The 23338-nt window shown below is 41.5% G+C and overlaps 1 protein-coding gene across 3 annotated transcripts; it reads left to right on the forward strand.

Moving 5' to 3' along the window:
• The first annotated feature begins 648 nt into the window (after positions 1-648).
• NRSN1 (neurensin 1) lies at positions 649-21361 on the forward strand. Of its 3 annotated transcripts, none has more exons than XM_066377151.1 (4): positions 649-794; positions 2996-3071; positions 8907-9092; positions 19708-21361. In XM_066377151.1, the coding sequence occupies exons 3-4, from the start codon at positions 8916-8918 to the stop codon at positions 20104-20106; spliced, it is 576 nt and encodes a 191-aa protein (XP_066233248.1). In that variant the 5' UTR covers positions 649-794; positions 2996-3071; positions 8907-8915; the 3' UTR covers positions 20107-21361. The 3 variants fall into 3 exon arrangements, with proteins under 3 accessions (XP_066233248.1, XP_066233249.1, XP_066233247.1); XM_066377152.1 differs by having other exon boundaries at positions 2999-3071; XM_066377150.1 differs by lacking the exon at positions 649-794 and having other exon boundaries at positions 8846-9092.
• Positions 21362-23338: the final 1977 nt, after the last annotated feature.

Consider the following 23338-nt stretch of genomic DNA (forward strand, 5'->3'; position numbering starts at 1 on the left):
TTCAAGCATTTGTGAGTCGGTGTGTGTGTTTCTAGAAGATCATCATTTAATCCATGTGCTTCATTGTTTTCCCTCTCACCCACTGAGACTTCCTGAGGTTGGGGTCAGAGGCGAGGTGAGAAGCTGAGAGAGTCCAATGCTGGCAGAGGTGAGAAGGGTCTTTCAGCTCGGCAGCGCCTGGGAGCCAGAGAAGCTCTCGCCTGTGTCTCCTGAAGGACAAACAACAGGGTGGGGAGAAGCTTCTACACGTACCGAATGGGGTGGTGGTGGAAGAAGCAGACAGACATCTGTCCGCCTTCCCCATTCATTAAAAACTACGTGTGCAATGAGCCTGCTATGGCCAGACATTGTGCTGGGCAAGAGAGGAAAAGGGTGAGTAAAGCAGAAAGGCAGAGAAGGTCCAAGGCCCAGCCCTGGACCTTACCTAGGGACGCAGTGACTACTAGCCTTCCACATGGCAGACGCTTCCCACGGACGCCCAGGCCTAGGCCCAGGTGCAGGAGGGACCAAAGTTCGCAGGCAGCGGCGTTGAGGCCCCGCCTACTCACCACTCCGGGCCCGCCCACTCGCCGCGCGCCCGCGCAGCGCGGATTCCGCCCCTTCGGCGGCAGCGGCGGCGGCTGCGCGGGCCTCCGATGAGCGCGCACGCGGGGCACCCAGCTGTCAATCACGCGCAATCTGAGCTCGGTGCGGCGGGAGCGGCGGCGGCGGCGGCCGCGGCGATGGGACCCCAGCGAGAGATCTGCGGCTAGCTGGCTGCACTTGCTCCACGGGTCGGGGGATCGGAGGGACAGGTAAAGCCCGGGGATGCGGTAATCTATACTAGGTTTGTCTCTCCAGTTCTCCCTATCCTCCCTTTCTCTTTCCTTCCTATTTCCTCACTCACCTCTCTCTCTCTCTCTGTCTCTCTCTCTTTCTTTGTCTCTCTCTCTCTCTGTCTCTCTGTGTGTGTCTCTCTGTCTCTCTCTCTCTCTCTCTGTCTCTCTCTCTCCCACACACACACACACACACACACACACACACACACACAAACACACACACACACACATTACTCATTCACGTTATATGTGCACAAATCCGTACCAAAAAAAACCTTAGTATTAAAATTCATGAACAAATAAGGGTTAGCCACTCCATGCTTTGATGATTTGTGGTTTGTGTTACGTAAGAATTTGGGAGATACACAGGGAAAACTTAAGAGTTTTTTTTTTTTCCTGTGAAACAAGAAAAGTTGTTTATTAGGTAAGAGTAAATTCTGTGTATTTGGAGTTTGGGAAGATGGTTTCATTTGTTTTCCAGTCTGACTATAACCCCTCTTGTCCTCGCCGCTCCGTTGCCACATCTAAAAATGTTTGAGCATACTGATATTATCTTAGGACCGCCTTTTAGTACGGTTCGAAAGGGGCGTTGGGTGGGTGGGGGGGTCAGAGCAAGGCTGATGACCTCAAAGGAAACAGAGGGAGAGTTAAACAGCTGTTGTTCGTTTAATTGCTTCCGGGCTTTGTAGCAGAAATGTTTTCAGCACCTTGGAGAGCTCTGTGGGCTCCTGGTCAGCTTTGGTGAAGGGCAAGTGTGGAGTCAGGTCCTACAAAAAAAAAATGGGGGCAGGCAACAGATAAGGAAAGAATATTTAATTGAGAGACACAGGCACAGATGAGAGACGGGGAAGGAGAGAAGGGCAAAGGAGAAGAGAGGAGAAGAGAAGAGAGAAGAGGAGAGAAGGGGAGAGAAGAGGGGAGGGGAGGGGAGGAGAGAGGAGAGAAGAGAGAGGAGAGAGGAGAGAGAAGAGAGGAGAGAGGAGAGAGGAGAGAGGAGAGAGGAGAGAGGAGAGAGGAGAGAGGAGAGAGGAGAGAGGAGAGGAACAGGGGAATAGTGGCTTGTTTTCTTTTTCTTATCCAGATTCAGGACACCCACAAAATAAAATTTTGGAGCAAAGAAATAAAACTTGGAGAAGGTTTGGCTATGGTTTCATATACAATGAACCTGCAAAATACTGAAAATAGTTTGTCAGTTTTCAGCTAGGCTTATTCACCTCAAGTCTTTGAGGTTCTTCTGCAAATGGATGAGAAACTGTTCATCAGAAAGAATTCTTAATGACCTCTTGAAAAATGTGCCTGCATTTATTATTCTATTTCACATGACTAAAGTAATGCAGGAAACCAATAGTTCTATAACTGGCAATGGCTTTTTAATTAAATCTTGCATGGGCTCCTGGTTTTCTTAATCAAATGGAAAGTAAAATGATCATGATAGGAAGAAAATGGATATAGGAGTAAAAATCAACCTAATGAATAAATCATCCAAAGAGCCTTAATAAGTCTAAAATGCATGTACATAGATCAGAAAACACAATGGCTGTAAGAGTCATTTATTTTATAATATAATGGAACAGGCACCAAATAGATTGATTCTGGACTATCTAGGAAGCAAGTAATCTTTTTACTTAGAACTTGTAAACTACAAATGGATTAATCTAATTAGTATTATTGACTGCATGGATTATAATATCAAAATAAGAATAGTGTTTGTATAGTATGTTATACTTTATAAAGCTCTTTTCACTTATGTTGACTTATTTTTCTATAAACTTTCATGGGAGCCCAATAAAAAAGTTACAATATATGTTATACTTTTGTAGAAAAAAAATCTATCTCTGCTCTTAAACAAGAAGTCTTTTGTTAATGTTTTTGTCAACATTAAAATGATTTTGGCTTAGCCTGACCTGCGGTGGCGCAGTGGGTAAAAGCATCAACCTGGAACACTGAGGTCGCCAGTTCGAAACCCCGGGCTTCCCTGGTCAAGGCACATAATGGGAGTTGATGCTTTCTGCTCCTCCCTCCCTTCTCTCTCTCTCTCTCTCTCTCTCTCTCTCTCTCTCCTCTCTCTAAAATTAATAAATAAAAAAATCTAAAAATAAATAAAAATAATTAAAATGATTTTGGCTTATGAAATTTAAGTTTTTATCTGGATCACATTCTGCACTGATTTTTTTTAGTAGGGTTGAAGAATGTGCCTTTAAAAAGAAAAGTCAAAGAGTAAACAACAAAAAGGAGAAGAAGAGGCCTTCAAAGGTAAGACTCAAACCTTGTCTCATGTTGATTTATAAGCACCTTGTGGTCTGTATGTGGACAATAAGATTTAAAGAGAATATGTGTTCTTTTTTTCATTTTGGTTTTGGACTTTATATACCTTTCTTTAAAATATATATCTTGAAGGAGTAAAGTAATAAGGTAATTGCCTATCATTACCCTTCTTTTAAAAATTATATGGTGGCTGCATATCCACTGACATAGAGGGTATAATAAAGCTCACAATATAGAGCCACAATCTCTACCAATATTCCAGGAAAATTAAATCTCTGTGAAATGATCCATTGGTAGAAACACATTTTTAAGTTTTAAGGTTATGCTTACATAATTCCAGAATGCCTGATTTAAAAGTGAAAGGCTCAGCCCTGGCCAGTTGGCTCAGTGGTAGAACATCGGCCTGGTGTGCAGGAGTCCCGGGTTCGATTTCCGGCCAGGGCACACAGGAGAAGCACCCATCTGCTTCTCCACCCCTCCCCCTCTTCTTCCTCTCTGTCTCTCTCTTCCCCTCCCGCAGCCAAGGCTCCATTGGAGCAAAGTTGACCCAGGCACTGAGGATGGCTCTATGGCCTCTGCCTCAGGCACTAGAATGGCTCTGGTTGCAACAGAGTGGCGCCCCAGATGGGCAGAGCATCGCCCCCTGGTGGGCATGCCGAGTGGATCCCGGTCAGGCGCATGTGGGAGTCTGTCTCACTGCCTCCCCGTTTCCAGCTTCAGAAAAAATACAAAAAAAAAAAAAAAAGAATGAAAGGCTCTTAGTAGGCTTTCATGTCTTCCTGCATCAACTCTGTGTCTGGTCTGAGTCTTTTAAATGAATTGACCTTTTGGTTTGGTGCTGGATAAATGGTCTAAATCAGCTATGTGCCTGTACCTTGCAGCACTGGCCCTGGGGAAAAGTGGCTCTAATGGAAACTTCATTCTAATTATCTCAGAATGATTTTATGGAAGAGCAAAGCAGTATGAAAATGGAATGATATTTCAAATACAATAAATAGAACAGGGCCTGTGCCTGGAACCACAGCTGACTCACATGCAGAGCCCATGGGAAAACACTCATCCTTTTATGCCTCAATTTTCTGTCAGTCTTCTCTCAAGGAGACCATGAAGAATAATAATATAAAGTCTTTGATAGGCTTAGCGTTTCGTGCTGAATAAATATTTATTTCTGTTTTAATGGCTATGAATACTTTTAAGTAAAATAAAAAGTAACTGTATATGTTAAACAAATTCAAATTTCCAAGAAATTGAGATCGTGATATATTGACACACATAGAGATAAAAATGACACATGTATGGTTTTGTTTGCCAAATGGAGGAATTGTTCAAGGGTTTCTCAGTACTTGTGCTTCTTCCCGCTGCAAATCTCTTGTTTTGGTGCTCTTTTTTTGTTTGTTTGTTGTTGTTTTGCAATTATTGCTTCATGAGTATTTCTCCTTCTAATCCAAAAGTCTACTGAGAGCAGACTGTTCTTTGCTCATTTTTGTGACCATTATCTTACATAATCTGGCACATAACTAGGCCTTTAAAAACACTGAAGAAAAAGGGGAATGAAAAATTAAGGACCACTCAGGCCATCACTCACCCCAATGTAGAATTCTGTGCCAAGAAGTTTCAAAGTGCTTGAGGTCAAAGTGATAAACAGGAGAGACAAAGTCCCTGCCCTTGTGAAGCTTACAGTCTATCATGTACCTTGTCTATCAGAACATGCATAATGGAGTATCATGTAGTAACAAATGCTATTAAGGCAAACAAACTTGGACAAAGGGATAGAGAGTGATAAATATGCTGATTGCAGAAAGTCTCTTGGAAGACTTTGGAAGGGAAGTTAAGGTATGATTTCTCCATCTATGGGTCTCTGGGATATGATAGGTATGTTGTGTTGCTAAGAATTGAATATTCATTTTAATGTATAATTGTATATGCCATTGAGATAGACAGATTATAAAAAGAAGAATATGGATGGGTCCTCATTTACCAGCATGTAAAATGTCCTTCAGGAAGAATGAAAACAACTGGCTCTGAGATGACCAAGCAACCAGATACTAATGTTGCCTGTGTTCTATCAAGGTGGCCATGTTGGCAGCGAGGCTGCACAGGCTCCACAAGATGGTTTATAAAAGAATATTTACAAACTCACTTAAATATATACAATACTGGAGGCTTTGACCAGATAGCGCAGTTAGTTAGAGACTCATCCCAATAAACCAGGGTTGGGAATTGGATGCCTGGTCAGGACACATACAAGAATCAACCAATGAATGCATAAGTGAGTGGGTGGAACAACGAATTGATCTCTCTCTCTCAAAGCAATAAATAATTTAAGTACAATACTGGAAAATATTTTCATTCACTGCCTCCCATTCATGCACTTCCTGGGATGTCAAGGCTTTCTCTAAAATAAAGGGAGCCCTCTAGTATCTGTCACATAACAACTGTTATAGATTTGACATTGTTTTTGCTGCTGCTAATACTGTGGCTATTGAAATACAAATATCATAATTCTCTTAAAACTTTCTCATTAAGTAAATGCTGGGCCAAGCTAAAAAGCCTTTGACATAGCTTCCACTTCTTCTTAACCTTAGTTTATTGTATAATAATTACCCAACTCTTAAAATGACTTTATAATGTGACCTCATGTATCATGTAGTCTTTTATGACACTGGAGATGTTAATCAACTAAGTAGTACTGTAACATTTTTTATATTGAGACAACAAGTTACTGGCTTTTCTATGAGAATTGTAACTCTTTGTTGAAATTTTGTAGATGCAAAATTCTCATTTTAATGTGTTTAAAAAAGTCATGATCTTCCAAGTACTCATTCTCCACTAAGAATGAATTCCAAGTTATATGTTTGGGAAGATGTATGAACAAACCTCTAAAACTCCCAGGAACTACTGTTTTAGGCCATATACATGATATTGAAGTTAACTTATTAAACAAACCATAAGCAACCATGCATTCAATTTAATACTAAGTAACTAACTAAGTAGTTGCTTATATGCTCTTTTGAACTAAAGCTTCTTACATACAATAATAAAGCAGAATTTGAGACAATAACAATCAATCTATGAGCATTTAGGAGAAGGTGGGAAATTAGTAAACCCAGTTGTTTATCCAACAAAAATAATTGACCCCGTCTATAGATTCATGGCCAAAGTCTCCTATGCAAATATATCTAGAAGGATTAAAGGTTATGTGGTGCAACCATCTTATTTTAAAATTAATAAAAACCAAAGTTCAGAGAGGTTACTGAGCTTGCCTGAGATGTCATGACCAGTAAGTTGCAGACTAAGAACTAGCATTAGAACCCATTTTCTGCTCTTTGTGGTTAGGACAGTGGAGGCCATGTTTTTGTGTTTAGAGAAAGGAAAAAGTCTCATTAGGATTCCTTTTCTGGAATATATCTAGCATCACTAAATATCTATTCTGACTTAGAGTAGAGCCTTCCATCACTTAGCGTCAAAAACATTTGTTTTATGACACTATCTCTCTATGATTTTACCCATATTGAATCTAACAAAGTTGGATCACTGAGTCTCATCCTATAAAGCAGACACAGTTAACCTGGTGTGCTGGAAACAAGTTGTGCCAGGAATGACTACAGTGTGTCACACGGTGCTGCTTTACATGAAAGAATCCTGAGAAAGAATGACGGTAGCATCTAAGAAAAATAAGTGTGACTGTTGCTTTGCAGGATTTATTTTTACTAGTTTAATAATATTTTTGGCTTTGTTATGTTAAATTCTGATACTTTGTAGAATATCAGAAAATATATGTTTGAGTGAGTTGGTATCTATGTAATGATTCAGTCCATGGGCAATCTTGTTTCACCTGCTCCCTGACTCATGGTATAACCTTTAGCAAGTTATTTTTCGATGCCTCAGTTGCTTTGGTGACAAAACAGAATTAGTAATAATAATCCTTTGTTATCCTCCCTTTGAGTGAAATTTTGTTAGAATATCTTAAAAAGAAAGTGCCTTTTAAATTGTACTACTTATATATCATTTGTAATAGGCCCTTATTAATCATCTGCATTATGCAAGCATCAGACAAAAGGTACTGCAGAGGTCATCCTAGCATTTAAAATATGAAAACTAGGTTAAAAGAATTTGATTCACCAGGCTTTGCTGTTCTCATCAGGCAAAGTACATTCTAAAATCTTAAATTTTAAATGAAATATCATTCTGAAATGTTCAAAAGATTTTTTTTAAAAAAGCCTCCCCTGCTCTCCCCTCTTGGGTGCTTTCTTTAGTTGGTAGCTACACCTGAAATCAGAGGCCACAGGCACAGGCAGTTAGGCTCTAAGTGGAATATTAACCAACATTTCTAAAGATTAGATTATTGGTCACCATCTTTAGCAATTGATTGCATCATTTTCCTAAGATCAGGGCCATCTTTTCCTGAATTTGACTACATTTTCTAGCTAAAACCCAATTGAGGTTAAGGGCAAACATTTACAAGATACTCTTATGGTTTGTTTGTTTGTTTGTTTGTGGCCACAGGACAGGAAAATGTTAAATATCCCTGGCTTCAGCTTTGATTTTAGCCCATGATTGTATCCAACAAAATAAATGATCCCACAAGCACTCTTGCCAGAAATTTAGATTTTTTTCCCATGTAGATATACATAGCTACTTGGTTTCTTGGTAAATAATTAGAAATATTTAATATATTTCTGCTAGCTTAAGTTATACCACAAGCCCCAAGAAAACCCGGTTCAATTGGGAAAATACCCTTCTATATTGATCCTTGCTTGGTCATTTTGAGATCATGTCCACACAGGGAAAGCAAACTAGAGGATAATTGAAATTTTCAAACAATATTTCACATCTCCAGCTGCATATTAATCTGCTTATATGGAGATTAACAGATTAAACACAGAGTAACTGAGAATTCCCTTACTCACCAGATTTGCTATCCCTCAGTAGTAATTCCTTTTTTTGTTTGTTTTTCATGAATTAATAATCAAATGCCTCTCTTCATGGGTAATGATTAGGTAAACCAATAAGAAGGCAAAGTCACAAATAACCTACTGGGAATGTAGTTTTATTTAACAACTTTCTGAATTCTTATTTATACTAGACACTTCATGGAAAATAACAAAAGCCTGGGGTCAATTCTCTACTTTTTGCTTTAGCATCCCATATGGACAGAGGTCCCCACAAATAATTATTGAACTACCTAGTGTCAGAGTTAGTGAGGTGTAAATTATTGCCCATCATTTGTGATTAAAAAAGCATGAAGCATAAGTTTGCTCAGTAGCTTTTAAATAAAGCTTCTGTATAACTTAACAATTGGTTAAAGAGTTAGAGCAGGTTACATTAGATCCAAAGGCATAATTTCAAACTGCTAAGAGTAAAACTGTGTAGTCCACAAGGAAGCATGGTTAAACATCTGAGAAGATAGTCCAAGACAAATTCCACCTGCAGAAATGAGTGCCTGCCTGCTTCTTTGCATGTGTAAGTGTAAAGACTACTGGGTTCCAAAAGATTACAGATTACTTGTGAAGTCAATGAAAATCTCAGCTTTTTTTGTTGCCATTTCTCATGTGCTTCATGCTTAAATTTTTGCATAATTTAACTGAACTGTGCTGTTATGTCCAGTTTTACTTGTGGAGAACCAATTCTAACTATTGAGTATTTAGGGGAAGTTTGTATTAAGCTTGTAAGAAAGGTAGGTCTAGAACAGTGTCTTTGTTCTTAAGAATCAACATTGTTCAAATAAGTTGACATTGCTCAGCCTAGTTCTCATCTTTAAGGTGCCTTTTGATCCGGAGGCCAGAGCCCACAAGCTCATGCACATGAATGTTATCGTTTTAGCTGGGAAGGATGAGTTCTTGCAGTAATGTCTGTGGATCCAAGCCGATCGAGGGCAGGTACCAGCGCTATGGAGTCCGGTCTTACCTGCACCAGTTTTATGAGGACTGTACCACCTCGATCTGGGAGTATGAGGATGATTTCCAGATCCAGAGATCACCTAACAGGTGGAGCTCAGTGTTCTGGAAGGTAAGTCAAGAGCACATGTTTAATTTAAGAAAGGGCACAGTTATTGGATATGGTAAATACTATGGCTGTAGAGAGCTGTGAGGCTTGAAACTCTGTGTGGGCATCCCTCCTGGTGATACTATATGCATTTTTCTTCTCTTAGGAAACTAGAATAAACATCTGGGGCTGAAGAAAGCTTCTAAACAGCATTATTGTTGATCTTTAGGTTAAACATAAGTCAATACAATTGCTATAATTAATTATTGTTATCTTTGTTACTGTTGTTATTGTGCCCCTAAATTCACCAACTGTTAAGCCATCCATAGGCAAAACACTGTATGCTTCTAGCATCCCTTACAGTCTTGGTAATTATTATGTGACAAATTACAGCAATTAGTAAAAAGAAGTAATTGGGTGTTGAGAGAGGGATAGTGCTGACACATTTTAAGGTGGTCAGTCTTCCAGCCCTAGCTCTACCAGATGTGTGATCCTGAGGCTCTCTGAGCTTCAACTCCCCAAATGAAGGAGTCTCATTAGACAATGTATTCAGTTATTTAAAATATAATTAGTGAGTACCTATTCTGTGCCCAGAAGTTGCAAAGTGCTGTGGATGAAAGCGATAAACAGGAAAAGAAAAAGCCCCTGCCCTCATGGAATTTACTATCTGTCATGGCAAACAGACTGTAAACAAATAAACCACATAATAGAGTGTCAAGTAGTGACAAGTGTAATGAAGAGAAATAAATCAGGACAAGAGGCTGGGGAGTGATGGAGGACTGGTATTTAGATGCTGATGACAGAAAGGCTTTCAGAGCAGATGATATTTATAAGTAAGTACCAGGATGAGCTGAGGGTCATTCCAGGCTGGGAAAATAGCAAATCCAAAAGCTCTGATATGGGAACAAGTTTGATGTGTTGGAAAAAATAGCAAGAAATACATTCAGATCAGAGTGGAATGAAAGGGGGAAAGGACACATGATGGACTCAGAAGAATAATAGGGCCCAGATGATTCATGTAGAGCCTTATAGATGACAGTGGGGATGTTTGCTCTTACTTCGAGAGACACGAGAAGTCATGTGAACATTTTATGCAGAGAAGAGACATGATCCAATTAATATTTTAACAGGACAATTGTGTCTACCATATAGAAAATAGTTTATAGAAGGAAAAAAGTGGTCCTGGCCGGTTGGCTCAGTGGTAGAGCGTCGGCCTGGCGTGTGGAAGTGCCGGTTTTGATTCCCGGCCAGGGCACACAGGAGAAGCGCCCATCTGCTTCTCCACCCCTCCCCCTCTCCTTCCTCTCTGTCTCTCTCTTCCCCTCCCGCAGCCGAGGCTCCATTGGAGCAAAAGATGCCCGGGCGCTGGGGATGGCTCCTTGGCCTCTGCCCCAGGCGCTAGAGTGGCTCTGGTCACGACAGAGCAATGCCCCGGATGGGCAGATCATCGCCCCCTGGTGGGCATGTTGGGTGGATCCCGGTCGGGCACATGTGGGAGTCTGTCTGACTGCCTCCCCGTTTCCAGCTTCAGAAAAAAAAAAAAAAAAAAAAAAAAAAAAAAAAAAAAAAAAAAGAAGAAGGAAAAAAGTAAAAGCAGCTTGATTATTTAAGAGGCTATTAAAGTACCCTAGCAGAGATGATGGTGGCCTAAATTAGAGGGATGCTAGTGGAGATGAGGAGAAGTAGTCAAATTTAACATACAGTTTGAAGACCAAGATGTTAGAACATGCTGATGAATTAGAAATGAGACAAAGTGGAGTCAAGCATGACTCCAAGGCTTGCAGCCTGAGCTATGCAGTGGATGATGTTATAATTTACTAGGTTGGAGAATGTGAGGAGAACAGTGGCACAGATGGGGAACCAAGAGTTGAATTCTGGCTATATTATATTGGTGATGCCTAGTAGATATGCAAGTGGAGGTCTCTAGTGGCAATTTAAATATATTGACCTGCAGTTCATAGACTGGGAGTCATTAATCTACTAAATATATCATATATAAGGCACTAGACTAGGTGAGATTACTTAGAAAGACAGAGGGACATAGAAGAGAAGGGTCACTGGGATATTCCAACATTTTGAAATTAAGAAAAGGCTGAGTCTTAAGGAAAGGATGCTGAGAAGATGCAGCCTTGGCTGATGTCTCTGGTCCACTCGAGCTCTAACATTCTGTGACTCAGGGTTTCCAATCATCCTGACTTCCTCCCAAAAGATCTCAGAATTTTCAACACTGATACTGACATGAACTTGCAATTTATTGCAATAGTGTAACCAGAGACAATGCAATATAATGGTTATGAACATGGACTCTGTCCTCAGTCTTTATGGTTCAAATCTCAGCACTTTCATTTAATAGCTCTGTGACTTTGGCAAATAATTCACCTTAATGAGACTCTTATGGTGATACTTACAGTATCAAACACATAAAGTTATGAGAACTAAATAATATTTACAAAGAGCTTAGAATAGTGTCTGGCATGCACTCAATAAGCATTCAATGTAGTAATTACTATTCCCCAATGCTATATGGAGCATTAAGTCCTGAAATGGAAATAAAAGTAGTAATCTAGTTAATAAACAAAGCATTGGGTAACATAGTTGTTAACATGGATTACCCAAGGCCTGTGTGAAGTCAAAATATCACTAGTGTCATGTGCTCTGTATTAGAATCGGTCAAGCTATCATCCTTGCCCTGTCACTTCTGATGCATCCTTCCTGGCCTGAACCAGTGAAATCAGTAGCCAAGCTTGGCACATATTGTATTTACCCACGTAAGTGGGTGCTTGCTTCAATCTGTGTCAAGAACAAATATTTGCCTCACAGATCTGTTGTGCCAAGAGCCTAAATGCTCCTGACACAGAATATTGTCAGCATTTGTGTGGCTCCGAAGCCTTACTAGTTATATGATTTGTGATCTATAAATCCATTAAATAATAGAAAGGTATGGATTCAAAATAAAAAAACTCACAGGAAATTACCAACCACAGAATTCAGATTTTAATATTTTCTCCTTTCTATTTTATACAAACAAGATCTCAAAGTGTTTGCCCCTGATGTTCTGTACCTATTGCAGAAGGAAAAAAAAAAAGAACAGGCAAAATCATGTCTCATAGAGATTATATTACAACAAAATCCAAATCTTAGACTCATATTCTAATTATTAACACTAGACTGGGAATTCAGAACTACAGAGTCCACCTGAATAACCTAAGAACCACTGTCTTAGAGACCTTACCTCCACCAGGGGAATAAAGCAACTGCTCTTGGCTTTCTTTCTCAGAAATTTAAGTGAATTCATTTCAGTAGGTTTATGAAGTGCTTTCTGCCAATACAGAGAAAAGCACTGGTTATGCACATGTTTCTATTATGATTTTTTTGTTATTTTTCCCCTCTCATTTTAAATTGCATCTGTAAGTGGTTCAAGCTGTGGGCTTCCCTTTCCCCCTCTTCCACCACAGTGTTGCCATGGTCATGCTGGTGTCTCACTGGGGACTCTGCTCACAGTTCTTCAGTGGGACTCTGCCCTCAAGCCAGCACCTTCGCAGTGGGCAGCATGGAGGGGATTAATGAAAATGGAGGTTGGAATCCAATGGGCCTGAGTTAGAATACTTGTGCTGTCACATGGACCTACAGAGCATCTACCTCACAGTGCTGTTCTTTCTACAAATGTTTATATGTCCTCCATGCACAAGAATATGGGGTAGACTCTGGGATTCAACTGTGAAGAAGACACTATTCTTCACTTGTGAGTAAGATATAGCCTTAGCTTAAAGGAGTTAATAAATAAGGAAGGTAGACATTTACACAGATTGTTCAAATCCAATGTGACAGACATCCCCCTAAAAGTAGTCAAAGAAGTTACTGGAAACACAAGGCAGGGAGATCCTGATGCAATCTGAGGAAGGAATAGCTCCACAGAAGAGATCACCTGTGAACAAGCAGGAACAGGGCACCTGACAGAGGGAGAGCATTGCAGAAACCGAGTCCTAAGAAAAGATGGCATGCTCAGGAGATCGCAAATAGCTCGTGTGAATGGGTAGGTTAGAAGTTATAGGAAAGGGGCCAAGAGATGAATGTTGGAATGCATATAAGAGGCAGATCACAGATGATTTTGAAAAGCTATGAAACAGAAATTTCTCTAGAACCTTCTAGTTTGAGTACAGGCAGGGGGCAATATAATAATTAGTGGACGTTATCGTGGGGAGGTTGACTCACATACAGGTATAAACACACCCATAGTATTACACACATCCTCTGTGCCTCACCAGTGCTGTGTCACCGTGAGGCTGCCCCAGCTACCACTAATATACCCCAGTGCCTGTAAAAACCTATATGACATGGTTCTCACCTACTGCTGCCACCCTCTGCTGCTACCAAGGCAGAATTTTTCTTTCTTATCCTTGCACTGGACCGTCCCTGAGACTGTTGCCACTTGATTGTACAGCAAAGAGCCTCAGTATGGCAGGTATGAACTAATGGGAGCAATCTTCTCACTCCCAGTCATACTTCCCTAACCTCAGGGTTACCCTCCTTTTTACCTTTTCTCTTCAACTCATGTGAAAAACTACTCAAAGGGTGTCCAAAAGCTATGTGCAGGTCCCAGGCAAGTGCCTCCCCCACAGCCTTACTCGAAGTGAAAGTGGCCCTGTCCATCTCTTTTCTCTCAGGACCCTCCTCCTCTGTGTCCTGATCTCTTCAGTTTACCCTCGAAGCTAAGTCAGTTTAATCTTACATTAGGTTTCTCTTCAATGTTTTGTTAGATGTTAAGGAAATATTAAAAATGAGAGGAGATATGAAAGCTTCTGAAGAGAGAATTCATGTGATATTCATTCTGTTTTTAAACATTCTTGCAGATAGCACTTGAAGAATGGGTAAAGAAGGGTAAGACGAGCACTGGTGACCTAGGAATGCTGTTGGGATGCTCAGAGCAGGACAGAATAATGGCTGGCATTGTTAGAGGAGCTGTGGTAATGGCAAGGAGAGACAAGAATCAAGAGAGCCTTATGAGGTAGAATCAATAAAAATTAATTAGCTATTGATTATGAGTGTGAGGAAAGAGTCAGTGAATGGGAGGCTAGCAAGAACCAGATAGGAAATACAGGAGGGAGGGAAGGAAAGAAGGAAAGGAGGGAGGAAGGAAGGGAGGCAGAAAAGAATATTTTGAATGTTTAGGTTTGATAAGCCTATGGGACATCCTATTGTCTTCCCCACACTGTGCTCCCAGTAACCACTGTGACTACTTTTAAGGGAGTGTTTATCACATTGGATTGTAACTGTGCTCCTACTGACTGTCAGAAATATGAGGCTGGAGCCCAGGAGAATGATTTAAGCTTGAGCTGGAGATTTAGAGATTCTTGGTATATAGATGGTAGTTTAAACTTCAGCCACAGATTAAACCCTAGAGAGAACATACTGAACAAAAGGTATGAGTCAAGGGTGGAATTTTGAAGAACCCGATTAATTAAGAACAATATCTGGCAAAGCAGGTTGAGAGTGGGTTGTTAAAGAGGCAGCTGTAGAAAGAGAAGAGAGTTATTATATCTGGGATAACAATAGGTGAGGGTTTTAAGAAAGCATGTTAACATCAGTGACTGCAGAACATTCAAATGAAATAAGAAGAATCTCATGGGGTTTGAAAATTAGAAGGTCGTTGGTGACCCTGGAGAGAGCAATTTCAGTGAAATCATGGGGACTAAGTTTGGCTGTCAAAAGTAGGAATGACTTCAAGCAGCAGCTAGCGAGGACCATGGGAATCTAGAACAGGTTTTGAAGACTGAAGTGTTCACATGCTAGAAGGGCAGAGTCCCTGTAAAGTAGAGGAGCTAGTGCAGGTAATGAGTTCCACTACCCAGGGGGAGGGGGAGTGTAGGAGGTAAGGCACGTGAAAGGACTTAGATCAGGGGTCTCAAACTCGCGGCCTGCCGAACAATTTTGTGCGGCCCGCAGACTAATCCACGAAGTTCAAGAAAAGTGTTGCGTAACAGTTGCCTTTTGTAGACCTAGTGCGGCCCTGCCAAATGGCTGTGATCTTGCTCTGCGGCCCACATGCTGAGTTGAGTTTGAGACCCCTGACTTAGATCATAGCCTGGCCTAGATTTTGACTTTGTAAAGCTCAATGTCCCTACAGGCAGGTCAGGCAAGGAGGTTGGGACATAAGCTAAAATCTGTCGTCACTGCTGGCAAGTGACACCACTCATAGTTCAGAGCCTGCAGCAGCCCTCAGGGCTAATGAAGAAGGAAAGCCATTCTTCACTCTGGATGTGCTTCCCCCGAATTACCTCTGACCCAGATGGCTACTCTCACATTTTGCTCCATCCAGCATTTCCACCACACTCTGTTCTTCCCAGCTACACTAGGTCTTGCTTCCAACAGTCATTACTGCCTCCTCTCTGCCAGGACAGCTGTGTTGCTCCTGCTGCCAGCTCTCCTTATTGAAGTAAACTGCATTTTCTTAACTCATCAGCTCATAGAGATGCAGTGAAGGGGCTGCTGGTCAAAATAACAGCAGTCTCTGGCTTGTTGCCCCCACAAGCAGAATTTCTGGAATCCAAGTTCTCTGCCCTATCCAGTCCTCTTTTCCAGCAGCAAAGACTGAGTCTTCACACATGCTCCTCACAGCCAGGGAAGTCATTAGAAGTTACAACTCAAAAACTGTCCTTGCTGGTTGGTGTCTTTAAGCTCTGTCACAGCCTGGGGAGGTCCTTCTCTCTCACTGTCAGTGTCAAGATAACCCTCCCACAGCACCAGGAAGCTCTGCTATGCCTCAGGGAAGCCCTGTGCCCAGCAGCATTTCAAGTCCTCTGCATGGCTCTAAACAGGGCTGCTTTACTCTCTCAGACCCTTAAAAGATCTCTGTGTTGTATTTTGTAGAACTCTGCTTAATAGAGTCTTTATCCTCCTCGACCCAGGACCACTTCAATTTAGAGCTATTCTAGAGACATTTGTTAGGATACTGTACACCATCATTCTCCAATTTTTTCATTCCTTCCAGTATTCCAACATGGTGCTAGAATTAAGCTGATGTATGCCAACATCCCTCCTTACATCCATTATATGCTTAGGGAAGTTAAGATTCAGGAAAGTTTTGATCCCATCATTGCTCCATCATGCCTACAATACTGGACTCTCCCTGACACATTTTAATGGATTTAGAGTCTCTGAGCACATTTCTTAAAGATTCTCAGTAGACTTGTATTGATGGCATCTTTGGAGTTAGCAGATAAGTTCACTGTGGTCCCCTCCACGGAATGCAGCCATCTCTCTGAGACACGGAGATCACAAGGAAAAGGGAGAAGGCTCAGGGCGGCCAGCCATTTTCCAGTTCTTGAAGTGAGCAAAAGCTGTGCCATCTGCAAGAGATGGTTTGCCTTTTAGCTTCTGAGTGATATTCCAAGCATGGGTTCTAATCTGTAAGCACTGAAGAGAGGAGCAGACTGTTCTGAGAATCAATCACCTGGCTCCGTAGTCAGCAGTCGGATGGTTTAAGTTAGTCAGGAATATTTATTGAGCTCTGGCTGGAATACGAGATGTGGAGAGACAAGACAGAAATAGAAGATGGAGAACATTGGCCTCAGTTGTTCTTAAGAACTTCAGAAACTAAGACAGATACATTTTAGCTGCTTTCAATTTTTGAGAATTAGTGCCAGTTTTTGAGGAGGGAGGTAATTTAGTGACATATGAAGCATGTCACCATGGATATTTAAGTTAATTTAGTTTGTGCATTCAGAATTTTCCAATGTGAGTCACTTTTTAAAAGTTATTTTAAAATAATGGTTAGTCTTTGAAGGTGAATTTATTTGCTATCGTTCTTAGAAAAATATAGAAAGCCATTTGAAATGTACTTTACAAGCCAATTTATTCCTATACTGCTTATATATTATGGAGAATAGTTTCTATTTTTTTCAGAAGAGATTATATTGACTTTTTGTTTTTCAGTTTCCTCAGAATATTACAAAATAGAATTTTATCCATCTATGGTAACAAAACCATCTGTTGCAATAAAACAATAATTGCAGGTAATATACAAAATAGTAACTGATAAAGTATCATAGGAGAGTAAAGGGGGTAGGGCTTAGAAAACCTGGATTAGAGTTCAGTCAAGCCATCTGCTAACTACAGGACCTTGAACTATGCTTCTTTAATCCTATAAACCTCAGTTTCTTTTAGGTGAAATATGAATAAATTATCTACCTCTCCTAAGGCTGGTGAGGATAAAATGAAAAATACATCTAGCACTAGTCTAAGTCATAATAGAAGCTGTTAACACAAGGTCACTGCCATCAATCCACTGCCAACAAGAGTCCCCAATCTGGGCTGTGGTAAAAGGAGAAACTTAACTCAGGTAAAACATTTTGCAAACAGGAAAAACTCAGCTTTCAAAAGAAACAAAGTCAGCTCCCCAGAGACAAAGTGAAGGCTGCCTTATATAGAGAAAGCTGCCACCCTGGTCCCTGATTGGTCATTTTTATGTAAATGAGGAATCCAGATTCTCACAGTTTGGTTCAAATAGCACTGTCCTGATTGGACAGAATTGCCTGTTTTGATTGGTCATTATAGAGCTGCTATGATTGCTCAGTAAATATGGAAATAAGGCTACAGCTGTGTGGCTTTGATTGGGTAAGATCGCAGGTCTCAGCCTACTGGTTGAAATATGATGCCAAGAACTCCTTTATAAAGGTCAGCTCACCCTGTGAAGGAGCACAATGCAGGTGGCTCACAGCTCAGCCTGTGGCTTTCTCCTGAAATGCAGCATGCATGAGATGTCTCTCTCTCTCTGCCAGCATTGGATGGTAGACTCTGAGTATGATCTGAGCACAGTTAACTACAAGAAGTTCCTCTTGGCAGATATATTTTTTCTGGAGGTTCACAATGCTCAATAATACTAGTTCTCCTTTTCTCCTTTTGTTAAAGTGATGGATTTGCAAGTGTGTTTTCCTTCTATTATCTCAACCTTGTTTACTCTGGAATTTAATAAATAAATAAGTTAAATAAACATACTTTAAATGTTCAAGATTAAATGGTGTTATCCATTTGGTTATTTTTCCAACCTGTTCTTCTAACTAAAAGCAATTAGAAACAGTAGAAAGTGAAAAAAATGTGTTTTAAAAATACAGAACTGTATTAGCTGTTCTTTATTTTAAGTACTGAGCAATTGTTGTACTGTGGTTGCCAATGTAGCATAATTTTATAAGAGGAACATTTCCAAATAATAACAGCAACTTAGTCCAATATATTACTTAGCCAGGCAAAGGATGAAGTCTTTCATGCATAGTCTCATTTAGTCCTCACAACAACTCTATGAGTTGGGTACAATTATCATTTATCATTTTCTAGGTGGAGAAATTAGCAACAAGAGCGTGTATATGATTCAGTGCTAGTTGGCAGTGCTAGAATCAAAGTCTGTGTCTGTTAGTTCTAACCCTCTGAGTTTAAACCACCAAATGGTGTATTACTTTCCATCTCCAGTGTTACATTTTATTAGAATTTGAGCTTACGCGATGTAATTTCCATTTGTTGCTCCTAACACTTTTCAGCATCTGCACAAACCCAAAGAGCACTGGCCTGCGGTCAGATCTGTGGCTTCCAGCCCTGCCTTTGCAACTTGCTAGCTCTTCATCCTGAGCCAGTGACCTACCCTCAGCAAGGTTACATTTCCTCAGCTGTAAACTGACAATTATGGTTCCTTCCCCACTTACTTGAGGGAAGTGGTGCATAGTTAGTTACATAGACTGTCAATACCTTCCAACCAAAATCACCAGGACATACCTATAAGTGGAAGGAGTTAAGTCTGTTATGCATCACGGTGAGAGAGATGACACCGTGAGGACTCCTGGGCTGTTTCAGTAAGGGAGTGTGAGAAAGGACATGTCAGAGGATGTGAGTTTGGGTTGAATGGTTTGGGGAGAGTCTAATGGAAGAGGAGTTCACCCTGCATTGTCAGAGGCAATTCTATGATTGAATTTCTTAGGGAATCTTATCTATAGGGAGGGCCGCCTAGAGCAAATACTAAAGCTGCATTTGGTAAAGAAGCAGCCATCATTCATATTGGCAGAGAAGAGAGGAGGTGTCAGGTATTTGACCTTGGTTTTTGTCTATGCTTAGACAAAATGTGTAGCAGTCTTACTTCATCACGGGGGCAGAAGAGAGGAGGTGTCAGGTATTTGACCTTGGTTTTTGTCCATGCTTAGACAAAATGTGTAGCAGTCTTACTTCATCATAGGGGCAGAACAAGCTTGTTTGATGATACTCTGTGAGACTGATTGTGCCAACGGGCAGCTTCTAGCAACATCAGGGTCTAGTCAGTGGATAGAGTCAGGCCAGCTTCTAGATGTCAGGGCTGCTTTCCTCTTCCGCCAGACCAAAGGTGACAATGTAAGTAGAAGCAGGCTTTGTAACTGCAAAGGATACTACACTCAGAAATCTTAAACGAAAAATTAAGACAGTGCTACAGTTTCTGGTTGGCATTAAAATCAGCAAGGTGCTCTTGTCATCTTCTCTTTTACCAGAAAATTAGGTAGGCTTCTTATTCATATTTGGGGTGACAGAAAATACACATCCCCAAAACACAAGCCCTGCCCTTGCGGGTTCAGGGAGAGCTGAAGCACCGTGCTTACCTGTCTTGCTTCGTTGTGTCTCTCTCTAGGTCGGACTCATCTCCGGCATGATCTTTGTGATTCTTGGATTGACTGTTTTGGCAGCGGGCTTTCTTGTGCCCCCCAAAATTGAAGCTTTTGGTGAAGCAGATTTCATGGTGGTCGACACCCATGCTATCCAGTTTAACGAAGCCCTTGATGTGTGCAAGTTGGCAGGGGCCATGCTCTTCTGCATTGGGAGCACATCCATGGCAGGGTGCCTGCTGATGTCAGTATTTGCTAAACGCTACTCCAAAGAAGAAAAATTCCTGCAGCAAAAGTTTAAAGAGCGAATCGCAGACATCAAGGCCCACACTCAGCCCATCACAAAAGCTCCAGGCCCTGGGGGAACAAAGATACCAGTCACTTTGTCCAGGGTTCAAAATGTCCAGCCTGTATTGGCAACCTGAACCATGTTGCTCCCCATGCTCTCTTCTCTAATATTACACACATGGTTATGAAGGAGCAGGCCAGCTTTTGAGGTGACAAGGCTTTGGTGTTGATTTGTCCCATGGCTGTGCTCAATTGTGGTCAGCCTAGGGCATGAGCTTACACTCAGTTAGCTCAGGGGCCCTGTTGAGGGTGGATGCCACCGGAGCGCAGGCACCCAGCTGTGAAAGGGTGCTTCTGCGTGCCCGCCCAGAGGCCTCTGAAACTCCCCTCTCATAGATTGTGGCTTAGTGTCATTTTTTGCATTATTGGAAAGCCCTGGACAGTGTAGACCAGCCTCCCACTCACCAACATGGCCCATTTTATTTTCCAATAGTGGTTTTTCTAATCTTCCCTGCGTGGTGCTGCCTTTTTTTCCTGTCTCATTAAGTGTAGGATAGTGTCATGTTTGTTCTTAGAAAAATCGAGTTCCCTGACTTTGACCCAAACATTATTAGTCTTTTAACTATACATTACATGAGGGTCTTGAGATTGGATACATTTATCAGAGTTCTTCACAAATCCTTTCTGTTTTCTTTCGGTTTCACTTAAGCTAAAATTGCCAATTCTAGAATCTTGGGAAAAAAGTTCACGTTGGGAGCATCTATTTATGCAACGTCTAAAAGCACTTCACTAGAAGCTGAGGAATTTGAGTTTCTACTACTAAATAGCTGTGTGACCTTAAAGAAATAATTTGACTTTCCAGGCCTCAGTTTCCCCATCTATAAAATAGGGGTCCTGGACTGTGGTGTCTGAGATTCCTTTTTTACCATGTGTCAGTGAGTCTCCCCCACCCCTGCACCAACTATGTTCCCGAAGTCCTTTGGCTCTCCTCATAGTGCGGTGAGGTCCTTTGAGTCCGGGACTCCAGGAAAGCCACCAAGTCAGCAGCCTCCATCCACCTCCCCCTAAATAGCCAATCCCAGAAGTTTATACGAGGCTGCCCTATATTTATAAAGACAAAACTAAGCTGTCCTCCAATAAGAAACCACTGAATAGATATTAACCTTAAAGGGTTTTCTTCCTCTATGAAGACCTTTTATTCTCCAGCAAGATATTCGTCTCATCCTTTTGCACCTTTATTTTAGCTGTGGATTTCAGTGGACTGAGGAAGATGGAAGATGTGACCTTGGTATTCATCCTCTCAGAATTTGTGCCCTCTCGTATTCTGTCTATTCTTCCTTCCTTCTTCCATCTTTCCCTCACTGGATAAATAAAATATGTGAACCAGCAGAACCTGAATTGCATTGTCATTTCTTCAGTGTGGCTCTTCTGCTCCGACTTGTGATTTTCCATTTTAAGGCTGATTAGCTCTGATGTTCCCCTGGCTGAATGGAGGAATACATGGAGCAATTAGTGCTCTTTGTACACACTGTTTATTTTGCCTGGTCCAGTATAAAACAGATGGCAAATCAGCCCCTTCAACAAGGAACACTGGCCAGATTTGGGAGAACTCGTTCCAGTCCCCTCAGGTTTTCCACTTTCCTGTGGAAATATCACTTTCACTTTCCTCCCTGAAACCTTCCACAAGTCCCTCAGCATGTGGTCCAAGTGACAGCATTTGAAGCCTTCCATGCTTGCTTCTGTGTTGTATGACAATGACTCTCTGAGGATGAGACTTGATTTTTAAAAGCCTCCAAAATGATCAAGAATAGCTGCTGGGCATGGCAACTCTTAGGTACAGGCATGAGAGCAGCTACAAACAAGCAGTTCTAGTCCTCAACGCCTAAAAGAAACCAAGATGGATAAAGTAGGAGCTGGGTGAGCAAGAGTAACTCAACCCAGCTATCTTTCCTGTCTTGCCCAGGCTTTAGGGAAGGGGGGTCTTATAAGGAGGAGATCATAGCACCTTGTAGGAAAGCAGAAGAGGTGGTTGAATGGTGTGGGAAATACACCATGATCTTTGAAAAAAAAAGCACAGGCCATGTGTAATCAGAGGACAGGGAGCAGCAGACTAGTTTTTAAAGTGATTACCAGGCCCAGCTGCGGAGACATCAGTGGTATGGCAAACTGGATGGTCTTAGAGCCTTGGCATCAGCCCTTTGCCTCCACTGAGCCAAACCTTCCCTTTGGTACTGAGCCTTCTAGAGCAAAGTGAAATTGCACACTTGTTGATGGGGACAGAGGTGAGACAGACGCACCAAAACTGAAAAATGAGTTCTGGCCTGGAGATCGTGTAAGCAGAGGCACATGGAGTTGGGAGACCCCTTCGATGATGTGGGCCTACCCCAGCCAGAAGACCCTGCCCCCCCTTATGTCAGCACCAATGCTACCACCTCTATCTGCCTGGCCACTCCCACCAGCTGGTCCCTTACTGCCACAAAGGGCAAGTCACTACATCTTATGATGGCTCCATATGGTTAGAAAGCTTACCCTCGTGTCTTTCTGAAATCTGCCTTTGTAACCCTTCTGCACATTGGACCAACATCTAAAATTCAAAGTTACCTACAAGTCTAACACCTCTGACAAAAGACAACCTAACCCACCACCTACCCCAGGCTTTGAATTTTTCATTCAATTATTTTTAATCCTGTCACCTCCCTTACTGTCTTCTTCAGGGAAATGCTTCCATATATTCTCAATGTTCCTTATTGCCCACGCCAGCTATTAAATGGGGTCCTAAGAAGTTTTTAAGTTTATATAGGTTATAGATTCCCTAACTTCATTAGTTGCCTTACATATACAATGCATAAGTTCATAGGATCTCAAGCCAAAAAAACTGATGACAAGAGTTGTGTCAGCAGCTCCTCTGTCACTTCCATGGTCACCTGTGACCTGTCTCACTCCTTCCCAGTTATATTCTGGCACGTGTCCTGGAACCTGCATTCTTGTCACACTCAGCCAATATCTCCTCTAAAGGTGCCTGTGTGTTCTTGCCACTGTGCCTGCATTCCCAAAGCTTGTTTCCCCAGCAGTGACCATCTGCCCTTCTCTGGCTATTGAACTTCTCATTCAAGCTCACACTAAGAAATAATAGCAATAATAATGAGATAATGAATATTGAATGCAAGGCATCATTGAGACATTTTATGTATAGTAATTCATTTAATCCTCACAAAAAAACTAGAAAGTCAAGGCTCTGATCATATACCCATTTCACACAGGAGGAAACTGGCAAAGAGATAACGACCAAGGAGAACCAGTAAGTGACAGAGTCAGGACTCAACTCTGAGCCACCTGACTCCACAGGCTGCAGCTGCACCTACATTCAAT

Source organism: Saccopteryx leptura, chromosome 3, assembly GCF_036850995.1.
Source record: "Saccopteryx leptura isolate mSacLep1 chromosome 3, mSacLep1_pri_phased_curated, whole genome shotgun sequence".
NCBI lineage: Eukaryota > Metazoa > Chordata > Mammalia > Chiroptera > Emballonuridae > Saccopteryx > Saccopteryx leptura.

Coding starts and splice junctions, on each gene's coding strand:
- NRSN1 (XM_066377151.1), top strand. CDS start 8,916: ATGAGTTCTTGCAGTAATGTCTGTGGATCCAAGCCGATCGAGGGCAGG. Junction 9,093..19,707: donor GGAGCTCAGTGTTCTGGAAG/GTAAGTCAAGAG, acceptor GTCTCTCTCTAG/GTCGGACTCATCTCCGGCAT.